General features: G+C 40.3%; 2 protein-coding genes across 3 annotated transcripts in view; both read left to right on the top strand.

Annotated features, from left to right (window-relative positions):
• The window catches only part of b4galnt4a (beta-1,4-N-acetyl-galactosaminyl transferase 4a), a 208,409-nt gene extending 189,069 nt beyond the window's left edge, over positions 1 to 19,340 (top strand). For both annotated transcript variants that reach the window (XM_057330341.1, XM_057330339.1), the window contains 11 exons: positions 1,659 to 1,802; positions 1,966 to 2,075; positions 3,355 to 3,455; positions 3,844 to 3,917; positions 8,296 to 9,529; positions 10,885 to 11,240; positions 11,924 to 12,077; positions 12,277 to 12,349; positions 16,125 to 16,278; positions 16,532 to 16,658; positions 17,892 to 19,340. In XM_057330341.1, coding sequence (XP_057186324.1) covers positions 1,659 to 1,802; positions 1,966 to 2,075; positions 3,355 to 3,455; positions 3,844 to 3,917; positions 8,296 to 9,529; positions 10,885 to 11,240; positions 11,924 to 12,077; positions 12,277 to 12,349; positions 16,125 to 16,278; positions 16,532 to 16,658; positions 17,892 to 18,006 — 2,642 coding nt within the window. In that variant the 3' untranslated portion in view covers positions 18,007 to 19,340. The remainder of the gene's footprint in view (positions 1 to 1,658; positions 1,803 to 1,965; positions 2,076 to 3,354; positions 3,456 to 3,843; positions 3,918 to 8,295; positions 9,530 to 10,884; positions 11,241 to 11,923; positions 12,078 to 12,276; positions 12,350 to 16,124; positions 16,279 to 16,531; positions 16,659 to 17,891) is intronic.
• A 2,125-nt stretch (positions 19,341 to 21,465) lies between these two features.
• abtb2b (ankyrin repeat and BTB (POZ) domain containing 2b) overlaps positions 21,466 to 25,846 on the top strand; it is a 48,103-nt gene continuing 43,722 nt past the window's right edge. The window contains exons 1-2 of the mRNA XM_057330549.1: positions 21,466 to 21,716; positions 21,915 to 22,801. Coding sequence (XP_057186532.1) covers positions 21,946 to 22,801 — 856 coding nt within the window. The 5' untranslated portion in view covers positions 21,466 to 21,716; positions 21,915 to 21,945. The remainder of the gene's footprint in view (positions 21,717 to 21,914; positions 22,802 to 25,846) is intronic.

The following is a 25,846-nucleotide window of genomic DNA, read 5'->3' as shown; positions in this document are numbered from 1 at the left end:
TGAGACCAGTTTTACTGCGCTTATGCTTTTTTTGTTGTCCTTATGTTGCTCCAATTGCTTCATCGTTAACCCCATTTGTAAGTCGCTTCGGATAAAAGCGTCTGCTAAATGACTAAATGTAAATGTAAAAAATGTGACTGAGCTATGAAAGAGCAATCTCTGAGTAATAATTTAAGAGTTTATTTGCACAAACATATTTCTCAAAAATCACGTTTCTTATTATGTTATCATGTTTTTATTGTGTTTTGTGTTAGTTAGAGAGTTATTTTTACTTTGTTTATTCAAAACCACCCAACTGCAGTTTGATTATTAAAAATTTCTGACAGCGTTATCTGTTTTTGCAAATGCAAATGGAAAACTCTTCAATTGATATTTCTAATTAAAAAATCCTTTAACATAATTTGTTTGCAAGTTGTTAAGGTAACAGTTTCTTTCTTATTACACATCTAGTACTTTGAGGCACTTGTGTTGGAAGCAGGGGATTGTGGGATATGGGTCTCTAAGCAACAGGCCCAATAAAAGCCATCACTAAATGAGCTGCAGAGCTACACGCTTGAATTGTTTATTCAAAAGAAATCCTGACAATGGTTGTCTTGAATCAAGTGTGATATCCAATGAAATGAATTCCCTGTAGTTGGAGCATAGCTAAAGCAGCTGGAACAGTTCAACCTGATCTCACGGGAATTACTATTTTACCCTCACATCATTCAAAACCTGCACATGACTCTTTCTTCTGTGGAACACAAAAGATGATATTTCGAGAAATGTCAAGTGGTTTTGTGTGCATACAATGGAAGTCAATGTTGTTCGGCTACCAACATTCTTCAAAATATCTTCTTTTCTGTTCTGCAAACAAAAGAAAGCCATACAGGTTTGAAATGACACGAGGGTGAATAAATGATGACAGAGTTTACATTTTTATGTGAACTATCCCTTTAATTGGGTTCAAGACACAGAAGGGCTGTGTTTTGTAAATGGCATATTTGTGCACATGAGCAGTTTACATTGCGAACACTTTGCTAAAGCGCAACGCCTTCATGAAGAGCTTTCAGTTTAGCAGCGTTCTAATATTAAATACCTAGCCCTCCATCTTCCCTTTGCTCCGGCTCTTGTTTTGATTCATCCGCTGGTTCCTCTGACCTTCATCTGAACTCCCTTTGAACATATGACAGAGCTTAAGCACTTCACAGCGATTGTCACTCAGACATTAAAGAGCAGAGCGTGTGACATCAGCTGCCTCAAGCGTACATCAAAGGCCCTTTGTCTCATCTGTGAGGAGTACGTCTGGAGGTCCTCATCGTTTGATGGGTGGGACCGTCATGTGTCACTCAGACATTGTTGCATCTCTGATATGAAGTGACCCACATGTCAGTCAGATATTCAGATGAAGATGCATACAAATACTTTCTCAAACTGTGTTGCATGAATAAATGACGACAGAATGTTTGTTTTTGGGTGAACTACCCCTTTAAATCCCGCCATTTATTATTGCTCGTCTTAGTGATGCAGCACCTTTCACTTTCATTGAGGGCGAGTGAATAACAGAATGTCCATTTTTTGGTGAACTATCTCTTTTCACATCTCCTTTTGTGCATTGTATGCGCATCGACACTGTTTTGTCATCTTTTCATCCATTCTTCTTTCTTTCTGTGTGAAAGATGAGAGCAGTTTGAAGATGAACCACGTGGATCACATTCCTCAGACGCTGGCCAGCCACAGTCCCGTCCCGGCAGAGTCTCGCAGCCGCAGCCAACACGGCGCCGATATGCTGCAACCAGACCCCCGCGACACGTTCTTCAACAGTGAGCCACTGTCCATTCACAGTCTCTTTCTACTCTTTTCATTCTGTTTCTCTCTTTCTCACTCATTCCATTGAAATGTATCTTTATCTTTGTTTTTCGTATTTGTACCTTTTGCAAAATTGTATAATATGCTTTTAGTAACGATTGCCTGTCTCTCTGACAGTTCCCATGATTGACCCCGCTCGTCTTGAGAACGTGTTGCCCGCCTGTCTGTACTCCCCGACATACGTGGTCAAAGACTTCCCCATCGCCCGCTATCAGGGACTTCAATTTGTGAGTTAAACAGAAATATGCACATTTATGTATACATTTTGTCAAATTGGATTTATGGTAGCAGATTTCAAGCATCTGTTGCTTTAGAACTGCCATGCATTGAAATGTGTAATTACTGCCCCCTTTTGGTTCAACAATGTAATTACAGGCTTACATTAACAGTCATGTTAAATGGTGTTTGTAATGGCATCTCACTGCGCTACTTCTGTATGCATGAAGTGTTGGCGAAGCTACTTTGTTAGAGGAAACAACAGTTAAGCAGTATAAGCAAATAATAAAAGGTAGCTAAATGCATTGAAGCAATTTATATAGCACTAGCACTTTATAAAGACAGATTGCTCCAAACCAGCTTTACAGGAATAATCAGGAAAATAACAAAAAGTTTTCAAATAGGAAAAAAACTGCTTTTAATTATATATTTTATAATAGATATATATTATAATGTGATTTTGTACTGTATGACCACAACAAATGCAATGCAAGTAACCGGATACTCATGAAACAATGAACCATCCCTGCTGAAAAAAAAACAATAGAAACCACAACAGAAATTTGAATGGTTTCCATTTAAAATAACCATTAGCTTTTTCCATCCCTGCTGAAAAAACCAGACAGAAACCATTAACAGAAATTCTAATGTTTCCATTCAAATTCTATATGACCATTAGCTTTTTCCATTAAAACCATTACAAAATTCCTCTTTGTAGTGTGTTTTGACATTATTCCAATACGATTTAACATCCACCAATAGAATCCATCACATCAAGTAGATACCATTACAGTTTCCATTAAAACCATTACAACCATTACAACCATTACAATTTCTTTAATGGTTTCTATTGTTTTTTTTCAGCAGGGATTAAAACCATTACAAAATTCCTTTTTGTGGTGATTTAACATCCCACCATAGAATCCATCACATACCAGTAGACACCTTATACTTGCCATTATACCCATGAATCAGAATTGATTATTAATTAAATTTGTCAAATATTATATTATATATATATATATGTATATTTATATATTAATATATATATAATATATATAATACATTAATTTTATATATACATATATATATATATATAAAACAAAATCTCTTTATTAGTTTATTATGTGATCTCTATTTTATACAAACAACATTTACATTATATATTGTGATGGTGCACAAATACAGTATAAAGAAATATTGTTGTTAGGTACTGTATGCTGTTTCAGATAGTGAGCTTCCGATCTGTCAGGTTAGTTAACAGGTTGTTGTGTCTGGTTGTGTCTCCAGGTGTATCTTTCTTTCGTCTATCCAAACGACTTCACGCGCCTCACCCACATGGAGAAAGAGAACAAGTGCTTCTATAGAGAGTCGCCTATCTATCTGGAGAAGTATGCTTTTGCTTCAAGAATCTTTCTAGAATTCTAGAATCTTGTTAAACCTTGATAAATTGTAAATACAATGCAAAGGATGAAATTAAAATACATGCTTTCAGTTTATATGTTTCAAAATACAGATTATTCAGTGGGCGGGACATTTATACATCGACATGTGATTGGATTGTGTAAATATGGCTATAATATCATTGCTTGAAATAATTTTTCCTACCCATAAGGCAGAAAAGATTCAGAGGTTGATGAAAGATGAAACAGCATATGGATACTCTTTAGTTTTTAAAGTTTGATTGTAAATTAGTAAAGTTCCCTAAAACTGTTTCTCTTACATCTTCAGTGGCTTTCTCTCTCTCTCTCTCTCTCTCCCTCTCTCTCTCTCTCGCAGGTTTGGCTTCTATAAATACATGAAGATGGATGAGGAAGAGGACGACAGGCCTTTCTTCTTCCCCAATCCGGATGGTGTGTGTGTGTTTGTGATCAGTGATCCAGAAGAGAAACAACACTTCATTAGTGCATTGTTCCTTTACAAGCTACTTTATAAGAACATCGCAGACATATTCATCAGGAGAAAATGCCTTTGGTCCGGAGCCAGAAATTATACTCGTATTTATTTTCATAGGGTTAAGGCCTGTTCACACCAAGAATGAAACAAGGAAATAAAATATGAACGAAAGGTCTACTTAAACTAAGAGCATCGCAAAAGATGCTTTAATGCATCACATCGAATGTGATTATACAGATTTGCTTTGCTTTAAAGCAAAACAATATACAATGATAAACTGTTTTTTTGCAACTCAAAAAAATACAAATAAAATACAAAAAATGACATTAAAACAGTAAAATAATAAAAATTCATAAAAAAATGTGTAATAATTGTTTGATTTTACATTACAAACGTCTAGGTGACAGATGTAACCTCTGTTCCCTGATGGAGGGAACGAGAAGTTGTGTCGAACCGACAGATGGGTTTGACTTGAGAACCATCACAATCATCTCTGACTGACTTTGAAAAGGCCAATGAAATTGGCGAATGAAATTTGCATGCCGGACTCTACCCCGGATAGCCGGGTATAAAAGAGAGACGGCGTGCTGCATTCATTCACCTTTTGGGCTGAGGAGCCTGAGAGCATTTCTCGACTGCTGCAGTGGGTGGCAAGCGTTGTGGCATAAAGGACACAACGTCTCGTTCCCTCCATCAGGGAACAGAGGTTCCATCCATAACCAAGACGTTCCCTTTCTGTCGGTCTCTCGACATTGTGTCGAACTGACAGATGGGGTTCCTATCGAAAACACCACGGCACTGTGCTGCGTCACAATCTCTAGCGAAGCGATGCTGATTGGCCTGGGTGTGTCAGACGTGAGCGCTGGTGCAAAATTGTAACCATCCAGTGGAGAGGTAGGGGATCCCAGAGCTTTTGAAAAAGGTGGGAAGCCCCTGCCACTGGCCATCACGGGTGGAGGCCTTCGTTCTCTAACGGCGAGAAGCCACCCTGCACCGTAAGGGAAATGCGCTACGGAGGCCACTTCCTACCGTAGGGAGGAATTCAGTGGAGACACCAACATGGTCTCGCCGGCAGGGGAGAACTCATGGGAGGAATGTGCAGACTGTAAGGGAGTACCACAAGAGGTGGAGGCCCACCTAGGGGAGATCATGGGTTATCAGCCTGGGAACCAGACCATGAAATACATCAGATGGGACCACCCTGTTGGGGGGGGTTACTACGTGTCGTAGATCCCCTGTGCCCACTGGCAGTGGCGGCACACTCCACCCAGAGTATAGCCTCCTCGTGGGGCGTCCATGATCCAGTGCGCTAATCTCTGTTTGGAGACAGTCCTCCCCTTCTGCTGGCCTCCAAAACAGACAAAGAGCTGCTCAGAGCTCCTGAAGCTCTGCGTGCGGTCCAAGTAGAGGCGCTGCGCGCGTACTGGACACAACATGGATGGGGTTGGGTCTTTCTCCCCGGTGGGGAGCGCCTGCAAGTTCACCACCTGGTCCCGAAATGGAGTGGTGGGAACCTTGGGCACGTAGCCAGGCCAGGGTCTCAGGATAACGTGAGAGTCTCCAGGCCCGAATTCTAGGCAATCCTTGGACACGGAGAAAGCTTGTAGTTCCCCTACCCTCTTGATGGAGGCGAGCACCACCAGGAGAGCCGTCTTCATTGTAAGATGAGAAAGAGCGGCATCTCCCAGGCGCTCGAAGGGGGGCCTCTGGAGGCCCGCCAAGACCACATCAAGGTCCCAAGAGGGTATGGAGTGCGGACGAGGCGGATTCAGCCTTCTCGCGCCCCTTAGGAACCTAATGACCAGGTCGTGCTGTCCCAGAGATTTACCAGCAACTGGTTCGTAATGAGTGGCAATGGTGGCTACATACACTTTCAGTGTGGAAGGGGAGAGGTTACTCTCAAATCTCTCTTGTAGGAAGGACAGCATGTTCCCGAACGAACAACTCAGCGTGTCTTCTCGAGAAGAGCACCAGGACAAGAAGAGGCGCCACTTAAAGGCATACAGCCGCCTAGTGGCAGGGGCACTAGCCTGAGTAATGGCTACAGAGTCGGGTTCCTTGGAGAGTGTGGCACACCGGCAGCAGGCGTATGGTCATCACACCTCTTTGTCGATGCACCCTAACCCCCTGGTCTTCAATGACCTTTCTGCGGACAGGGGCCTCCCTTGGGCAGGTTTCGAGGCACGTCGTGGTGAAGACGGATGCCTCCCTGCAGGGTTAGGGTGCCGTGTGCAACGGGCACGCAGTATCGGGGCGGTGGACGGGTCCCCACCTGCATTGGCATATCAACTGCCTAGAGTTGTTGGCTGTGCTACTTGCACTGAAGAGGCTGCAACCAATTCGTGCAGGACAAGCATGTGCAGGTCCAGTCAGACAGCACAACTGCCGTGGCCTATATCAACCATCAGGGTGGCATTCGCTCACGAACGCCCTCTCTCATCAGACGACGCCTCACAGAGAGTGGCGACTCCACCCCTGCGCAGTCCAGCTCATTTGGGCAGTTTGGGCAGGCACAGGTTGACCTGTGCGCCTCCCCGGACACCACCCATTGCCCGCTATGGTACTCCCTGTCCAAGGTTAAGCCAGAGGTGTCTCTCCTGGACCACAAGTGTGGACATCGTCCAACCCAGGGCCCGTGCGGTCGCCCGTAGGGCGAGGTCGGTGGCGGTACGGAGTTCCTGCATAAGCGCTGGGTCGGTCTTACCCTCGTGGAGCTCTTTCAACACCTTGGCCTGGTAGACCTGCAGGATGGCCATGGCGTGGAGAGAAGAGGCAGCTTGGCCCGCAGCAGTGTAAGCCTTTGACACCAGAGATGGCGAAAACTCACACGCTTTCGACGGGAGTCTAGGTCGACCTCTCCAAGAATGAAACAAGGAAAGTAAGGTCGACGGAACTAGTTTGACGGGAACGCGCCAAAAAGGGGGCGTTCCAGGTCTTACTGAGCTCCTCATGCACTTCCGGGAAATACGGTACCGGGGCAGACCCGAGGTACCAAGTATCCAGCCGCGAGCATTGGGGAAGGGGCGGTGCGGTGCACTGCAGCCCAATGCTCGCAGTGGGCCAGGCAAGCATGGCTGACATTTCGACATCCGCTTCTTCCTGGGCTCGACCTACTGAGGGAGGGAGCTCTGTGGAATCATCGGGGTCGGTTGCCAGTAAGTCACTCATCATCACGCACCGTTTCCGAATACGTGGCTGAGGAACAAGACGGGGTGGGACCGCCTCCTGGAGAATGGTCAGACGAACGAGACGGGGCATGAATGGTCCGCGAGCCTGTGGCTGACGGGTTAACGCTCACGGTAATCCCCATATCACCCTCACTGCTTCCATAAAGAACACAGCCACCTGTGACCGCAACGTCTGGATCGCCATCTGCCAGCAGAACAGCGGGACATTCCGCGCTGGAGAAATTTGCTCTTTTAGATAAAGAAAACACCTCTGGAACTGCAGACGCCCAGGGGAAGTTGCTGCAGGAAGGGACAGTCCGCTGTACCATGTCGTAAGGTTCCAGCAGTCTTTGAAGATCAGTAGTTCCGATTTTTTGATCATAAGATCGAAGGCTCCGAAGAACAAAAGGCGAATGAATGCAGCACGCCGTCTCCCTTTTATACCCGGATATCCGGGGTGGAGTCCGGCATGCAAATTTCATTCGCCAATTTCATTGGCCTTTTCAAAGCTAGTCAGAAGATGATAGGTTCTCAAGTCAAACCCCAACTGTCGGTTCAACACAACGTCGAGAGACCGACAGAAAGGGAACAAACAGTTCACCAAAAATGAAAATTTTCTCATAGTATCTGTCACGTTATTTAAATATATACTGTAGATCAAAACTTGCTCTTGAAAGCCAATCTGATCTCACAGTGATTCGTAACTAATTTACGAGATGGCTAATTCGTATGAATCGGCACTATGTGAATCATACAAAAATGTACAATTAATTGAAAAAAGCATTACTGAAGCCCCTCCCCTAAACCTTACGTCACTGGCGCGAAAGCAAATCATACTAAAAGGTCTGAATAAGATTGTACGAATTTCATACGAATTGGCCATAAAATAGTTACGAATTTCCCTGAGATTGTGTTGAGAAAGCACATACATCCATTGTAAAAGTAATCAAAAGTCCCCGGTGGGTAATGAATGTCTTTGGAAGCGAAACGTTTGGTGTGGATGAGAAAACGGTTCATATTTTGAGCATGTTTTAGTAAAATTGAAACCCTAAATCTGAATATGTAAACACGATAAATTCAAATCTCATTGGTTCTCGTGTGTCTCATGATTAGTCATATGACACATATCACAACAGCTGCCATTTCCTCTGTGTTTCTGTTACTGTAGATTTTCTTGAAGAAGAAGAGGGGGTGGACCCAGACGATGAGGCACAAGTTGTTGGCACCCAGTTGGCTAAGAATCCTGTCCATCCCAGCCAATCAAGTCACACCTTAAGTCCCTCCCATAAGCCAGTTCCCACAATACCAGACCCCAAAAACAGGAGAGAGCAAAGGCACTTTTTCACGAGAGGAAGACAGGTGGGTGGGGCACAACCAAAAGAGATGAATGAAGATGCTCCTGACCCTCCAGCTGAGATAGAGTTGCCACAGGGTGAGAATGTAGTACGAGGTCGCTCCCTCAACTGGGTTCAAAGAGACCAGCGGGACTTCAAAGATGGTCGATCAGAAGACCGTTCACCCAAAATAAGACGGTCGGCTTTGCTGTTTCCACAAAAGTCCTCATTGGTGTCTCTCAATACCCGAGCGAAGCAAATCCTCAGCAGTCCCGTTCACACTATTCATACCCCAGGTAACCAACGAAGCCACACCAACAAGGAACGTAGGAAAGAGGACACTAAGATCTACATTACCAGACCTCGTCCTGCTAAAGAGAAGCAAAGTACCGTTTCACGCCAACCCAGAGAGGTCTTCCCTGGGGTTTTCTTGTACCAGAACGGCAAAACCACAAAGCTGGTTAGCCTAAGTGCCAAACCAAAATTTAGCAAAGGAGCTCTCCGAGCATCCCAGATATTCGCCCGGTCTCCCCTAAATGAGAACAGAGTTCCTCCCGCAAGTTCCAACTTCAGCAAGACAGCAGAAAATCCTGCCGTCTCGAACAGAGCCACACCGCTGACCTGCTTTGATAAAAAGATCCGAGGTGTCTGGGAAAAACACCATCGTCCATCAAGGGTCATTACAACCCCTCAACCGCCTCTAACCCCCGGCCCGCCGTTCGCTAATTCCTCCATGAACGCTCTTCCCACAGAGACTCTTCGTGTCACTTCCTACATGCACACATCCGAGATCACCGAGTCCCAACAGCAGCGTCCGGAGACAGATCCAGAGGAGGACGGAGGGTTGTCGGAGTACAGCTATGAGGATGTAGAGCCGCGCCCAGGGTGGGCGGAAGAGGCCATAAACTGGCAAAGGACGTTTTCTGTGAACAGCATGGACTTTGAGACGCTACGCTCAGACTGGAATGACCTTCGGTGCAACGTGTCAGGAAACCTGCAGCTACCTGAGAGTGAAGTAGTGGATGTTCTGGCACAGTACATGGAGAAACTTAATGAACACAATGGCGGGTGAGGAGTGTGCACAACTGATTAATCACACATTTTAGAAAATGAAGTTCAGTGCTTACACTAAAGCAGTGGATCTCAAACTTCTTAATTTCAAGGTCCACCCCCCATTATGCAATTTTTAAAGCACCCCCACTTACAATTTCTACCCAATAAAATATTCTGGAGCATGGCATAACTAGAATTTTTTTATATATGTTATAAAAATAACCAAACACTAAGAAGTAACTTGATTTTTAGTAGGGCTGTCAAGCGATTAAAAATATTTAATCAAATTAATGACATGATGTGGTGATTAAATAATCTAATTATTAGCAAATCAATTTTGGCTGAAAATTACCCCCAAAAGGTAAATTAACGTCATAATTATGTAATTGGTTGAAAAAACACTGACGTAGGGGTATGAAAGTTACCATTTCTGATGATTTATTGCATATTGTTGTTTTATGGTCACATAAAACATGCTGTTATAAGTGTACCAATTAAATGTTGGAATAGATGTTTTAATTCTAAAATTGCTTAAATATTGGTGTTTGTATTTTTATTAATTGATATACAAGTATCTTTTTTTACTCATTAAAACTTAGCTATAGAGCGATATATATCTTTACTCATTTGGGAAATCAATAAATGGATTAAATGGACATATTGCAATTTAAAAGCTGCTTAAAGTTGCAATCTGTAACTTTTGCCTCTATGTCGACATCTGTGTTTGAACATTAATTTGCAGGTTACTTAACATACTGCGTATTTACGTGTGTTGAAGTCAAATGACGTCAAACTGACATTTCCTAATTTATTTATTTAATAGATTTTTAATTGTTTTTTAATTTTTAATCGCGTTTAATAATAGTGTTTTTAATTGCAATTAATCGCATCCAGAATAAAAGTTTGTGTTTACATAATATATGTCTGTGTACTGTGCATATTAATTTTGTATTTATAAATACAAACACATAAACATGAATACATGTTTAGAAAATATTTACATGTATTTATTTATATTTACCAATAATTGAAATTATATATATAAAAGTTTATTAATTTTGAGATTTTTCTTAAATATATGCATGTATGTGTATGTGTTAATAAATACAAAATTATTATGCACAGTACACAGATATATATTATGTAAACACAAACTCTTATGCTGGATGCGATTAATCGCGATTAATCGTTTGACAGCCCTAGTTTTTAATAAAAGCTATGGATTGCTGCTTTAATATTTGTATCGCAAAAGCAAAATAGGATACGTTGGAGGCAACGTTAGACAAGATTAACTGCGGTGCAAACAGGAAATGTTACAGTTTCCTGTCTGGAATAGTCTCTCAATCAAATTCTTTCTCGTTCCGTCATAGGATTTACACACTCCTTCGCATCATAAATGTAGAGAAGCGGCGCGACTCTGCTCGCGGAAACCGTTATCTGGTTGAGCTGGAGCTGATGGAGAGAGGCCGTAAGGTGGTACGTCTCTCCGAGTACATCTACATGCTGCTGCACCGCGGCCGGGTGGAAGACAGTCTGGAGAATGTGGAAGGAGTGACTGCATCATCTCCCTTGGCCCCAGACGCCAGCCCACCTCCGCCGTCTCGTATACCCACCCAAGGAGCTCATGGCACGGCACAGTCGGGCACAGTGTATGCCAAACCCCTGCTTTGCCAGCCAGTGATGCTACAGTGGAAAAAGGACGTCATGGTACATTTTGTAGTGCCAGGTAAGTGGATATGTGATGTTTGTGTAGATAGTTAATGTATTAACCTGTATTAACCTGTTCTATTCATCCATCTTTTTTTGTTTCTGTTACATTGCATTCTGTCACACTTGGGGTAATTTTGGAGTAATTTTTATTTTGTTTTAAATTAATTTGTATTGTATTGTATTGTATTTTGTTTTTATTATTTTATTTTATTATTTATTATATTGTTTTATTTTTATTATTTATTCATAATAAAGTATTTATGTTGAACTATTTCATTTTCATATTTGTGTTATTATTGTTGTTATTATTATTATTAGCGTTATTATGATTATATTTTTTCTTATTTATTTATTTATCAATTTCTTTTAGCTTTTAAGCATTTTTTCTGTATTAATGTTTATTCATGATGATAAAATATCACATTACAAAAGCTACATGAAAAAAGCTGCGTGCAAATATTTTAGTCGATGTTTCTGGATGACTTTTTCTCTGTCTACCTCAATAGTTACTTTTTTCTAATGTCATTTATGGCTAATATGATTTTAACTCATTACGTCCAGAAGTGCCCATGAGCAAAGATGGCAAAATTATAAATCACACACTTCTGGGATTCCTCGGCAGCCAAGGAAATAGAATGCGAACAGATAGTAGATATAATGTTATAAGGATGAGTTTGTAGATATTTATTTTTCCTACAGTGAAGAATCAGGCCCGCTGGGTTCAGCAGTTTATTTCAGACATGGAGCTGCTGCACCGTGAGACCAAGGACAACAATTTTAACATCATCATCGTGGACTTTCAGAGTGAAGATATGGATGTTGAACAGGCACTTAGAGAGAGCTCTGTTCCACGGTAAACACCTCCATATTACATTCATGTGCAGGAATAAATGTTATCGGACGTTTATAGCCAATGCTTCTCTTCTCTTAATGCTTAGTATATTAATCTAGAAGCACACTGCTGATGACATTTGTTTCGATTCATAAATGAGTAGGCCTATGTCTTAATATTAGTATGTCATTCAAATCCTGTGTTTTCTCTTCGGCAACAGATACGAGTATCTAAAAAGAGAAGGGAACTTTGAACGTTCTGCGGGGTTACAGATCGGTGTGGACACCATAGAGGTACCAAGACTCTAGCTACGTGCAAGCTATGATAACAGTAAATCATGTTTTTTAACTGATTCATGGCACTATGAATGCCAGGATCATGGGTTTGAGTCCCAGGTAATGCAGCAAGTACTGAAGAAGTGTCTACTTTAGATGCACTGTTCGTCGCTTACTATAAAAATGGCTGCAGAATGCATGTGAAATGTATTTTAGATTTTCATGAACATGAACATTTTTAACCCATTATGGCCCCTTTCATAATTTTGTTACTCTGTTTGCCAATGTTTGCAGGTCTAGTGGACCCACGGGATTATTTGTTTTTTTTAATGTCAATAAATAGTTGCAAAAATGACGTCATAGATGTTTACTTCGTCCCAATTGATCTATCGGTAAGCCCCTCCCCTTGAACACAGATGAGCCAATGGCAGTTGAATATGAGTTGCACGGGGACCGGAACTCGACAACATTAGGTTTCAGCACCATTGAGAAACATTGTAAGATCCGAAGCTCTCATCGGTTTTATGGTGTTACGTAAATGATAAAGAGATGTGCCTGGGGTACTTGTAACACTGATTCCAGGTGTCCTGGGAGGATGAGGAATGGAATTTATTTTATTCAATTTCCTAAACCCACACAAAAAAGAGCAAAATGTGGGCACAGCAACCCGATTCAACTCCAATCCCAGTGAAGACAAAAACTTTATTTTCTGGTTGTCAAACTTTCACAAAGTTATAGTTTTTATCTGCAGATCGTTAATGTCATATTGTGCTTCAGTATTGTATCTCTGGCTAAAACTAGTTAAGTTAGTGAGTCCATGCTAACGTACAAACCTAAAAGCTAACTGTTCTCACAGCTTACGGATAGGTCAATAGGGAGGCTCAGAGATGACGTATTTTTGTATGCAAAACCCGGAAGCGAGTTAGCATTTTAGGACTTCCGGTTCCATCGCCCCAAAGTCTATGGGTTTTTTGAATGAGTTTTTGGTAAATCGCCTGAAATAAGGTCTGTGGTAAACAAAACCTCTAAATATTTTCACGTTTTATTCTATGACATAAAACACACCAATTATAACCCGCATGTGATTTTTTAAAGCCTTATTGTGTCTTAAAAACGGCGGTTGCTTACAAGTTGCTAAAAGCGACTACTTCCTTTGGAGGGGACGTTAGACAACATCAAACATATACAGCTCACAAATAATGCAACATGGGCATAAATCTCTTAAAACGTAGATGTGGATTCATTCTGTGAGTAATTACTTACCAGGGAACACATTTTTAATAAAGTTTGAAAGAGTTGTCTGAGGCTTGGTGGTGGTGACGATGATATAGAGCGACCTTAAGTGAAGTCTGTTTATAGCATCGTGTTAGGTTTTACTTCTGCCGACTTAAATAAAGCTTCATAGGTAACAAATGTGGTGTTAATTTGTAAAGATTATCTTGGATAGACAAAATGAGTAAACATCATAAACTTTTGTTAATCACAGAGCTTATTTTTTGCGATCTTCCAAAAGTCTATGGGAAAAATGCGCAGGCTTTCGGTCTAAGAACCAGCGCGGCACTAACTTCCGGGTTAGCCTACAAAAATACGTCATCTCTGAGTGGTGGATTACAAGCAACATACACAATATATGGTTAATATTTGTAATTTACCTCATTTAAATCACATTCATGAAAAAAGTGCACTTAGTTTCCATGAGATGGATAAAAAACATGTTTATCTCTAATAAAGAAGTAATTCATAAAGTATCTTAACCCTTAAAAGAGGTCTTAAGGTCCAAAATTTTCGGAGTAGCGAAGAGGACTTTTAAGAGACTTGAGAGTTTCTTTAGCAGCAGAGAAAATGGACGAAACACGAAAAGTGAGAAGAAATGTGTTGCAATGCATGACAATTTCCACATTACTTTTAAGGTTTATCAGATTTTTTATTTTTATTGTTTTTTTTGTGTGCGTGTGTGTGTGTGTGTGTGTGTGTGTGTGTGTGTGTGTGTGTGTGTATATCCCGGTGGGGACCTAAACCTGAATACACACCAACACATGGGGACTCGTGTCACCGTGGGGACCAAAATTGAGGTCCCCAGGGGCAAAAAAGCTAATAAATTGTACAGAACAATATTTTTTACAAATCTAAACATGCAAAAAGTGTTCTATGATCTTTAGGTTTAGGGATAGGGTTAGGGATAGGGGATAGAATATACAGTTTGTACAGTATAAAAACATTACGCCTATGGACTGTCCCCATGGGGATAGTCAACCAAAGCGTGTGTGTGTGTGTGTGTTCAACTTTTGATTATCTTGGTTTTGGTTTTCTTGTATAGTGCTTTGATGCAATGCAAATTGTAAAAGCGCTATAAAATAAAATTACATTGAATTGAATGACAGTGAGTTAATAAAACACAACACATTAGATGTTTGTGACCGATCCTATTAGAGACACGCTAACATCTCAAAGACAGCGCAGAAATGTCATAGTGCAATTTCAAACTAATGACCCTATACTTAAAAGTGCTCTTTTTTCCTTCTTGGTCAACCAACCAATCACAGTCTTTAAAAGACTGTGTCATACATAGCAACGGGGACAGCCCCGCCTCCTCACTGAGATAAGTTTTTGACTTTTCCTTGCTCAGAGTTGCTCTCAGATTGGTCCTGAATCGTTTTTAAGCTGACTCCTACGTAGAAGTTTTTAAGCTAAATTAAGAGCTTTCTTAGAGGATTCTTAGAAGCTTTAAGAATACGGGCCCAGAACACCACACAAGGGTTAAGAGTAACATTTTTAGAAAATCAATATGAACGTTTATATAACAGAAAGGAGGATGTTCATTAAGAATGAATTGTGCCTGATGGTTTTATTCTAATACTGTTTTAGTGCTTTAGTTGACTGAACAAATTATGTGAATCAGGTGCGAAGATAAAAGTAATAGCATTGAACGGTGTCAGGAATGTTCATGGAGAGAACACAAATGCAGGCAGCGGTACACGAATAAACTAAAACTTTATTATACAAAAACAAAAGCCCACGATGGGGAGAAAAATGAGAACATAAATATAAACTGAAACAAAAGACTTCTCACGAGGGGGCAAAAAAACAAAGGAAACAGGAAACTAAAACTTACTCTTTTCAAACGACTTCGACAGGACTAGGTGAATAACAGGCATCAAGACACAAGGTAGGCATATGGACAAGACAAGGTACAAAGCACAACGAAACAGCACAGGACAGCAAACACAAGGGCATTAAATAGGGGAACTAACAAAGGGTAATTAACAAGGGGCAGGTGAGGGGAATCAAACAGTGATGGAAAGCTAAAAGTGGAAACGAGGGGGCGGGACATTAAAATGACTTAATTCGATAAATACTCAGTGCCTCATACAAGTGCAAACAGCACCTGGCTGAACTGATCAATTCCAGGCTTTTGCACTTTTCTGTGATTCATAATGAGTTTGAGATTTGAGTTTGACAAACATGTCAATGGTTTTAGTACATAGAAATGTATCATTACTGAAATTCCAGTGTGATGTAAAGAGCATGAATGAGGATTAAAGATTAAACCTCAACATAAGGCATAATCAGAAAAGACTCCCTGTTTGTAAAGAAAAATTAAATCTGTTTCTAGGAATTGTCAGGTGATTCAGATAGTTTAGAAATAGAGATGACATTAGACGTTCAGTCATTCAGAAGGGAATCAAACCTGGGATCTTTCTAGCCATTTGTTTTACCAGTATGTTCTACAGTATACAGTTATTTTGTACACTGTACCAAGCTGATGTGTGATTTTACTGTGTGTGTGTTTCAGGACAGTCACAGTATTGTGTTTTTGTGTGACCTACACATTCACTTTCCACTGAATATCCTGGAGAGCATCAGAAAACACTGTGTTGAGGGTAGACTGGCCTTCGCTCCTATAGTCATGAGATTGGGTTGTGGCAGTTCACCATATGAGCCTGATGGTAATACACACATCAGAAAAAGAGCAGATCCATTTACTAAGCTAAATCATTATACTGTAAACCACTTATATGAAGCTGGTATAAATAATATATACTAAAGGTATGCATGTAATGCATAGGATTCTTCCTGAGTGACATCGTGTGTTGTAGAGCATTATAGTCTTTAAATGTTATTATCATGATATATAAAGTATTAAACAGTAAGTTTTATATACTGTATGCTTAATTCCACTGTTGTGTCTTTCTGTTATAGGTTACTGGGAGGTAAATGGATTTGGGCTGTTTGGTATTTTTAAGTCAGATTTTGATAAGATTGGTGGAATGAACACAGAGGAGTTTAAAGACCGCTGGGGGGGAGAAGACTGGGAACTGCTGGACAGGTACAAACATTCGACATGGGTCTGCTTCATCTTGAAGTATTCCTGTGTATTCTGAAACAAATAGACTGGGATTACAGCATCTCCATGTTTGATTTTCTCTTTCTGCAAACCAATTTAAGTTTGTCGATTCATGACATGACATAGACAGTTTTATTGCAGAAGAAGGACTAAACAAGTTAATATTCATGCTAAACTAAAAGAAAATTAATACTATAAACTATAAACTTTTTTTACTTTTTACACAAAACTTGAATGGCGTCCATAGTATTTTATTCTATGAATATATGAACATACAATATATCAAATGAAAGTTGTTGTTTTTAATAATTTATTTTAATAATGAAAAATCAAATATTGTTATTTGTTCTACTTATCACTTCTTGAATGTGGGTAGGTTTCTTCAAAAATGTGTTTTCAACAAAAAGCTGAGACAATTGTTATATAGGGACTTTGTCCAAATCAGATTCAGAACAATGATCAAAGCATTGATACATTTTCTGCTTTTGGATCCATACTGTATATGCGATAACTCTTTCAAAAGATGCATAACAGTGCCCCCTACTGTATAACAGCAAAAACAGATTGCTAAAAATGTATGGTAGGGAAGTGTTGTCATAAATTAAGGAAAATTCTGTCAATGGCAATTAGTGTACCTAAATGTTACAGTTTTAATAGTTAATAATAAAATTATATATTAATATATGTCAGTAAAATATAAAATCCTTAAAAATAAGCATACAGTATTTAAAGCTGCAGTCTGTGTTTTTTGTAAAAAAAAATGTTAGTAAGTAGATACATAAAATATTTATGTTCGGTCTTGTTATCATTCTCCGATTCACAACGGTAAGCTTGTAATAAAGATTTATACATTGAGCTGCCAGTTGCAATTGTAAAATATGCGTTTGACCTCATTTGACTTCAACTCACGTTAAGATAAGTGTAAAATAACCTGCAAGTTTATGCGTATGCCAAACTGTCTCCATGTAGCAAACTGGCTATGGAAAGGCTTCATGTCTAGCTAATATTTACCAAATTTAAAAGCTGTGCGATGTTTGCTTATAAAATAAATAAAAAAATCTTTAAAAAAAGCACTTAATGGTTTAAGCACAAGCCTCAAAACCGACATGCATAGGTCAGAAATGTCAAACGAAAGTCCAAGCTAGAGATTGCAGCTTTCACAAAATAAAGCAGTGCATTATTTAATGAAATGACATGAATCTCTCTCTCTTTCAGAGTGCTACAAAACGGTCTCGAGGTCGAGCGATTACGACTGAGAAACTTTTTTCACTATTATCACTCTAAAAGAGGCATGTGGAACTCACAGTCCAGCAAAACACCCAAGGGATAAAGCTGCACTTCAAACAAACTCGCTCTTTGCCAAGAACGGGACCCTTAAACGGTCACACCGCTGACTCCTCTACTGTGAGGTCCATCTCATATAAGAAGACAGGACGAGATCCGCTTGATTTATTGTCTGCGAGCTGCCGTTCAGACTGAAGCAGATTTAGAGATGCGCGTCTCTGGAATTGTATGTATTTCACTGTCTGTGAGGTGAGAATTCTGGAGAAATGACTGAAAATGCATTTAAAAAAAGGTACACTAGCAGCTCAGGCACTTTGGATGAAGTTAATATGGTTTGCACTTGAAGTGGTATACGCAGAAATGATTGTTTAAAGGTTTAGTTGTGCGCTGGTACTTAAACGTCTGCTGTTATATTGCTGTAAATGTCCCTTGCGGTTCAGACGTGACAACTTCTTACATCTGAAGCGTGGGATTGAACTGATATACGGCGATTCTCAAAGTCCTGCTGATCCACAGATGTACATAACTGGACCCGAGAACGGCCTGCTGAGCAACGAAATTAACGTTATCTGTCTTTGTATTCGTCTGTGTCTGTTTGCTGTCGAGAGCTGCTTCTTGTCCTCATCACGAATGGATTTTCAAACAGTTTTGGTCTTTAATGGCTCCTTTCACAGATGCCGAGGAAATCCGATGCTAAGCCAGACGGCAGCAAGACTCTTTTCAGACGGCTGTTTTTAGTCTGACTTTCAGACTGGACTTAACGTAATCACGACTATTTGCAGTATCCATTTTTACAGACTTTAACTGTAGGAAAATGATGTTGTCCCAAAGCTGTGTGCCTTTCTTTGACGTTTTTAACAGGGCAGTCCATTCGGGGGGAGAAGGTAGACACCATTGTCAATAAACAACTTTGTGTCAAACAAATACTGGAAAACATTTTGAGTACAAAATAGTTCGAAATCGGGCAGCTTGAGTTTTCATTATTTGCTTTTATTGCATTTGTTCTTAATTCTCGAGACGAAGTACTTTTGTGAAAACTTATAGACTAAAACATGGTAGTACACTGACACGGGCAGCTCAGGTGTTGTTTTTTTCTGCTGTAACATGCAAACAAGAACATATTTAAATGTGTTTACAAACTGACACGAGAGTTGTCAGCCCAAGTCATTTTGAAAAGAGTTTTGGTTTGATATACATTCAGACTGCCTATTTAACAACCCAAGGACAGGGAATGAAGACATTTATACAGGGATCTGCATTACATGGTAATTTCTGTGAAATTGTTGTGTAGAAATTTTCAGAATGTTGGCATTATCTGTATATCATTTTCTTTTACCGTTTTTTTTTTCTGAAAAGAATAAAATTTAAAGCTGAAGCATCTTACTGACTGGTTTCTTGTTTTGATTGTAGACGCTTTCATCGGACGCATCCGCTGGCCTGAAGTTAACTTCTTATGTTTGGTTATTATATGACAATCCTATTTTATTTATATTAGTATTCATTCATATTTTATATATTAATTGTATGAAATTAAATTAAAACTACTCAAAAGTTATAGACGAGCCTAAATTCTTTGCAGAGGTCTACCGGAAGTGTTGAGCCACGTAACGTTTGTTCGTGTAGTTGCCGATGAAACCGTCTAACGTTATAGCATTTTATTTTCTTTATGTGGCTCTGTTTTGGATTCGAGTTGCAGAAATCAAACACGCATTTAATGTACGTACTGTTTAAAGTGTAATTGATGATTTCATCTTTCAACCACTAGAGGTCGCTTTAGTACAAATTTACGTCTGCCAGGTTACGCTTGCCCGTTGTGTTAGGCTTCTTTCCTCATTCATCATCATTCCTAAAACAGAGTGTTTATGATTATCCCAAATAAATGTGTAAAGCATAACAGTTACTTTAAAATATGCATAGATATGTGAGAGCGTTTTAGGTTTTGATTTTCTGGGCTAGTTTTGAAAGACCAATGAGCGGGTTTTGTTATGCAGATCTGGCAACCTTGAGAGGCCATATTGCAAGTGTGCTGCACCAGGTGAGCGAAAACTGCCCTTTCAAATTTAAATACATTGTCAAATCCACTGCTTAAATCTCACCACGTGCTTCTTTTCAATCGAAATAACATTTGCAATTTATTTGATGACTTTGCTGTGACTTTACACAAGATTTAACACGATGCATAGAGATCAAACAAACTCATGAAGCCTGCATGCAGGATTGTTTCAGGTAATTCAGTTCAGGGATCAATTTAATTTATTTAACCTGACTGAATGGTCATATCACGGGTCTGGTTATCTCTGTCACCAATAAATATCTGTTTCGTGTAGTTTGTAAACAGTTATGGCGACCTGAACCGACACAGCCTACTGTGAGACATAATGACGTAATGAGAGCAAGGTCTCACTTCTTCAGTATACAGAATGACCATGTGTAATAAAGTTTGTCTGGACAGATTATGAAATGTTGACATTGCACACAAGATTGCCCAACCCGTCTGTGCTTTCTGTTATGATTTCCGTTGAGCATTATTTAATGATACACAAATACCTTTTATGGTTGGACTTAATGACTTAATAATAGAAGGAATCATACTTGTTTTGTGAATTCAAAGAACAAGCCACAATAGCTATTTTATCAGCTTGAAACGCACATACAGAGCTCGAGACAATGGTGTGTACCATCTCCCAGACTAACACAGTTAATGTAAATTCCTTAAGATTAGATAAAGACCAGCAAAGTCCTCACACCTAAAAGGAAAAAGCATTTATTTTACTTCGTTTAAGGGGATAGTCCACCCAAAAATAAAAATTGTGTCATAATTTATTCACCCCCACGTCGTTCAAGAAACACCAAAGATATTTTGAGAAATGTCCCAGTGGTTATGTGTCCATACATGGAAGTCAATAGGAGTGTTGTTTGGTTACCAACATTCTTCAAAATATCAAAATGTTTTGTGTTCTGCAGAAGAAAGAAAGTCATACAGGTTTGAAATGACACGAGGATGAGTAATGATTGAATAAAAGGAAGAAATGTTCATTTCCGTTTTGCATTAATAAAAAAATGATACCATTAAAGAGCATTGTCATAAAAATATTAGGACATAGAGAAAAAGAGAAAAAATGTCTAAGAATCCGATTTATTAAAGGCAAATCCTCTTATATTCTGTATTAAATAAGAAAAGTGAGTCTCTTACTCACTCTTCATTCAGACGACTCATTTAAATGGCCTGTGTAAAAAACATGAATCGATTCGTCCTTGTTCCAAACATCAAAAATGTACCTCAGAAAGTAGCATTTATAGAGTTTGTTTAAAATAATCTACATTACTATTGAACACTGAAAATTCGCATTATGTTTTTGATTGGATTATGTTCTTTTGCTGTTGTCAATTTGTCTTCGGCGTACAGTAAGGGAATCAGGCAAACGCTTTGTGACTCTGTTCAAAGGAGTCGTTTAAACCAACAGATTCGCGAATCATACACCACCACACTCTCTCGCTGCCCGCTTTCAGTTCAGTTAGTTTCCAGTAAGAGGAGGCGTGTGGTGTGACATGTGAACATCGCCCATTCCTGGATCATTTTTGTGCGTTTAGTAAAAAATAGCTTGCATTATATCTCACCGATCGATCTGGCATCTGATTTACATCATATTTATGGATTTGCTGCCTAAACTTTAATCGATTGTTTTCAAGAACTGGATAATAATACACGAGAAACTCCTGCGTAATTTACAAGTTTGGTAATGGACATTTGGCGAGGTAAGCGACTTTTCCAAGCATTTTCGTTTCAGGGGATGCAAACACAACGTTTAAAACATTAAATAAACACCTGTTCGCTTTGGTCTGGTTTGTGTGTCAGTTTAAAGCGCTACGGAAATGTCAAAGAGAAACTGGACTAGACCAGTTGAACGAGCTTGAGTTTCGCACCGCTGAAAACGCGCATCTCCTCTCTTTCAGGTTCCCTTTAAACACCAGAACTCCAGGACCCATGGCAGGAATAAACAACGCAAACATGAAGACCTTAGAAGATTTAACTCTGGACTCCGGCTACGGAGCAGGGGACTCGTGTAATTCTTTAAGCCTGTCCTCCTCCAGGTCAAACTCTCATGCGTTAACGAACGCTCCTCACCGGGGTAACTGGTGGTACTACTCGGGGTCCATGAACAGCCGCAACAACAGCTGGGATACAGTCAACACAGTCCTCCCCGAGGACCCCGAAGACATTTTCTCCAAGTGTCCCCGCTTACCAGAGCTCGAGGAGTTCCCGTGGACGGAGGAGGACGTGGGGAGGGTCGTGCGTAAAGGCGCAGGAAAGGGCGCTGCGCTCTCCGCGGACGCTGTCCGGAGGTTGTCCACCCTGATGCGCAGGGCGCTCATCCGCATCTCCAAGGAGGCGCAGCGGCTCAGTGTTATGCACTGCAGATGCACCCGGTTCGAGATCCAGAGCGCGATCCGACTGGTGCTCAGTTGGACACTGGCTGACCATTGCGTCTCGGCCACCGTGAAGGCCATATCTATGTATAACATGAACGCTGGAGAGTTACTGCGCAAGGGGAAGTCAGCCCGGTGTGGGCTTATCTTCTCGGTGGGACGCTTTTTCCGCTGGATGGTGGACACTCGCATCTCGGTGCGCATCCATGAGTACGCGGCTATCTGTTTGAGCGCGTGCATAGAGGCGCTCGTGGAGGAGGTGGGCGTGCGGCTGCTGGCGGCGGAGAGGGACGGCGCGAACACCGGCTGCGTCCTGACAGCGGATGCTCTGGAGGGGGTCATCAATAATGATGCTGAGCTGTGGGGCGTCCTGCAACCCTATGAACATCTCATATGTGGGAAGAACGCCAATGGTAAGTGTTGCATGCTTTTTGTGTGTGTGTAATGTTTTAAATGAACTGTGGACATGTTATTTAAAATAAATAGAGCTGGTTAATGTGATGAAATTACACTTGTGCTGAGACACCTGTGTGAGAAGTTGAGAAGAGCTGATTTTTTACATTCGTGGTTCATACAAAGACTCTTGTGTGAGGTTTTGGTAAAGATCTGTAAGAACTTCTAGCTCTCCAGCTTCACCATCATCCAGACCTGCATTGTACTTTCTGTTTGTCTGTGGTTTACCAGCATCATCTAGCAAAGATGACACAAGACATTTGTTTCCCACTTGAGCTTTCCGTTCTTAATCACCCATGAAAAAATAAGCAGGGAGACAACATGATTTTTATTTCGTCAGCTTATTGTATCTGTAGTTGAAATCATATAGCTCTCTTGTCCACGATATCACACATAGATCAAACAAAATCATAATGTAATATTTTCTGTCCATGCAGAATTTGTTGGCATGATGGCACAAAACATGGATAGGCTTTTGTGGGTGGTTGCTAAGGTGTTCTTTATCTGGCATTCCCAGATTTTTTTATTGGGTCAAATGGCTTTGGCCTGTTTTAAATGCGTTTATTGAATCAATGCCAATGGAAATTTAGAATGTTGGTGTTGGAATTTGTTGGTGTTCGTTGGTTTATGGTCCGGCAAGTATAAATCTCCAGTCTGTTTGAAAAGAAATTGCAACCCTCCGATTTGATTCGCAATTCGCATTGGTAGTGCATAGCAAAATTTGAATCAACAGCCTCATATTGCCCAACTTCACTTCCATCTCAGGGCACTAAAATTGAAAGCAGAAGTGATTTCATGACAGTACACGTGACTCCAAGGCTGTAAAAAGACTTTATTTGGACATCGGCGTAATTTAGGTGAAATATTTAGGCTACGCTGGCTGAAAGCTATTTTTTAGGCTGGCCAGCCAAGATCCATTCAGCTCTTTGCACGAGCCTCATGCAGCTTACTTTCGGACAAAGTAGGTCAGAACGTAAAACACCCGCTGGATCAATGAGCTTTCAGGACGGCCAGGTTAACAAACCACAGCGTGTGCACTTCACAGAACCCTTGTGTGCCATATCTGTGATGAATGGGCATCTGTGTTTCCTCTATGAAGTGAAGTGAAATCACAGCGGAACAACTTCATTGATGAAGCTGAAGTGAGTCAGCGCACTTTCAGAAAGTGGCACTTGATTACGCAAAGCGGCTCACTCCCAGATTATTCATCATTACTGTTGTTGGCTATTGTTGAGCCTGAGAACGTTTTTAAACACTGCTGGCATGCCATGCGTCAGTGCCCCTTTATTTGCATTGTGTAATTGTCTTATATGTTAGCATGGTTAGCTTTGGATGCCTCTTTTTAAATCCACCAAATCCACTATTGTTATGTGACATTTCTGAGTGAAGCACAATATTTGGAAAAATCAAGGTAGGATAGGATTTGGGCTGAGCGGAAAGACGGTGTATACTGTTGTGACAGAATCTTTTGTTTTACGTAACCCTTTTAACTTTTGTAACATGTTTCTGTCCTATTATGCAACATTGATTTTGCAATTGCCCCGCCTCTAAAACAACTTTTGTTTATCTCTGATGTCATCAAGACCTCTTATTTCAACCCAGTTTTCACAATCTTGAATACCTCGTTTTGTTCAAAAATATGTTATAAACGGCCTAAATGTTGACTTCAATTAAGAACTTTACGGTGTTGACTACATGGCTGTAATGAAAGTAGTGGTTCTCAATCACAAGACTACAGGAGTAGGGACTAGGGTTGCACGATGTACCGGTGCTACAGTAGCATCGCGATGCTAAAGCTTCAAAATACCAGCGATGCCTCTCTATTTTTGAAACGGTAGTATCGTAGTACCGTAGGTAATATTGCATATGCGCATTAATATTATATTTACTTACATCTGCCTTTTTGCGGTGTTTATCTCCTAAATGAATGTGTGTTTTGAATGACTCGGAAAGAGAAAATGATTAAAATTAGCGTTTTGAACGAGTTGATTTACTAACTCAGTCGAAAGTTGACGCCACCTACTGGCCGTCTTAGTTCTGCATTTAAAGTAAGCCTAATATTTCGCTTTATAAAGACTGCTGTATCAATGAAATTTGTCCCACATTTGAATTATTTCCAAAGTGAAAAAAGATCTAGTGTACTTTAGTATTTACTACAGTAAACTACTAAAACTCATAGACACTAGTGTTTTTGAGTCTTACCATAGTAAATATTTAAGTATACTACAGTATTTGCTACAATTTATCCAATTACTACAGTTAATACAACAACATATTCTAGTGCAAATTATAATACAGTTTACTATAGAAAATACAAAATGTTTAATCTAAATCTGTGTTTTTATTGTATAGAATTATAAACATAGAACAGCATCGTGATACTACTTGGTATCAAGATACTTCAGCTGGTATAGTATAGTAAGACATGTTTATGGTACCGTGACAACCCTAGTAGGGACTTTCAGAAGAGGATCATTCACAGTCCTTTCGCGTTCTTCTCTATCATCTGCCAACCAGCCCCACATCTGGAAATCTTTAAGGCCGACTTCTCTTCGCCAAGTCGAGTCACTCCCACTTTCTCTCGCACACACTCTACTTTCTGTTTACTTTAGTCCTTCTTTCCTGGAGCCGTTTCTGGGAGCGCACATGCTTTAACAAGGCTCCCACTGTACCAATGTGCCATTTAAAATTGAGCGAATATCAGGAGGGAGAGGTGGACCGAACGCATCAGTTTCTCTCACAGATAATTGATGATAATAATGTTCACGATGCATCTGAGCGTGCAGTGGTTGATTGATCAATTCATGTTGAAAACCTCTTCATACTACTGAATAAGGACGGAGATTTGCTCACGTAAAATGTTGTTTCTCGTTGCTGAGGTCAACATCGGTGAGCCTGATCTGGTGTTGACATGTACTATTCCTCATCGTTTCCAAGTGGAATAATTTGTTGCTCTTTCATTCCATAACGTTTTATAGTTTCTTGAAATAGACACTAATGAGACA

Source organism: Triplophysa rosa, linkage group LG3, assembly GCF_024868665.1.
Source record: "Triplophysa rosa linkage group LG3, Trosa_1v2, whole genome shotgun sequence".
In the NCBI taxonomy this organism is placed as follows: domain Eukaryota; kingdom Metazoa; phylum Chordata; class Actinopteri; order Cypriniformes; family Nemacheilidae; genus Triplophysa; species Triplophysa rosa.
Note: the sequence above shows the minus strand (reverse complement) of the source record. Positions and strands in the feature narration are given on the sequence as shown.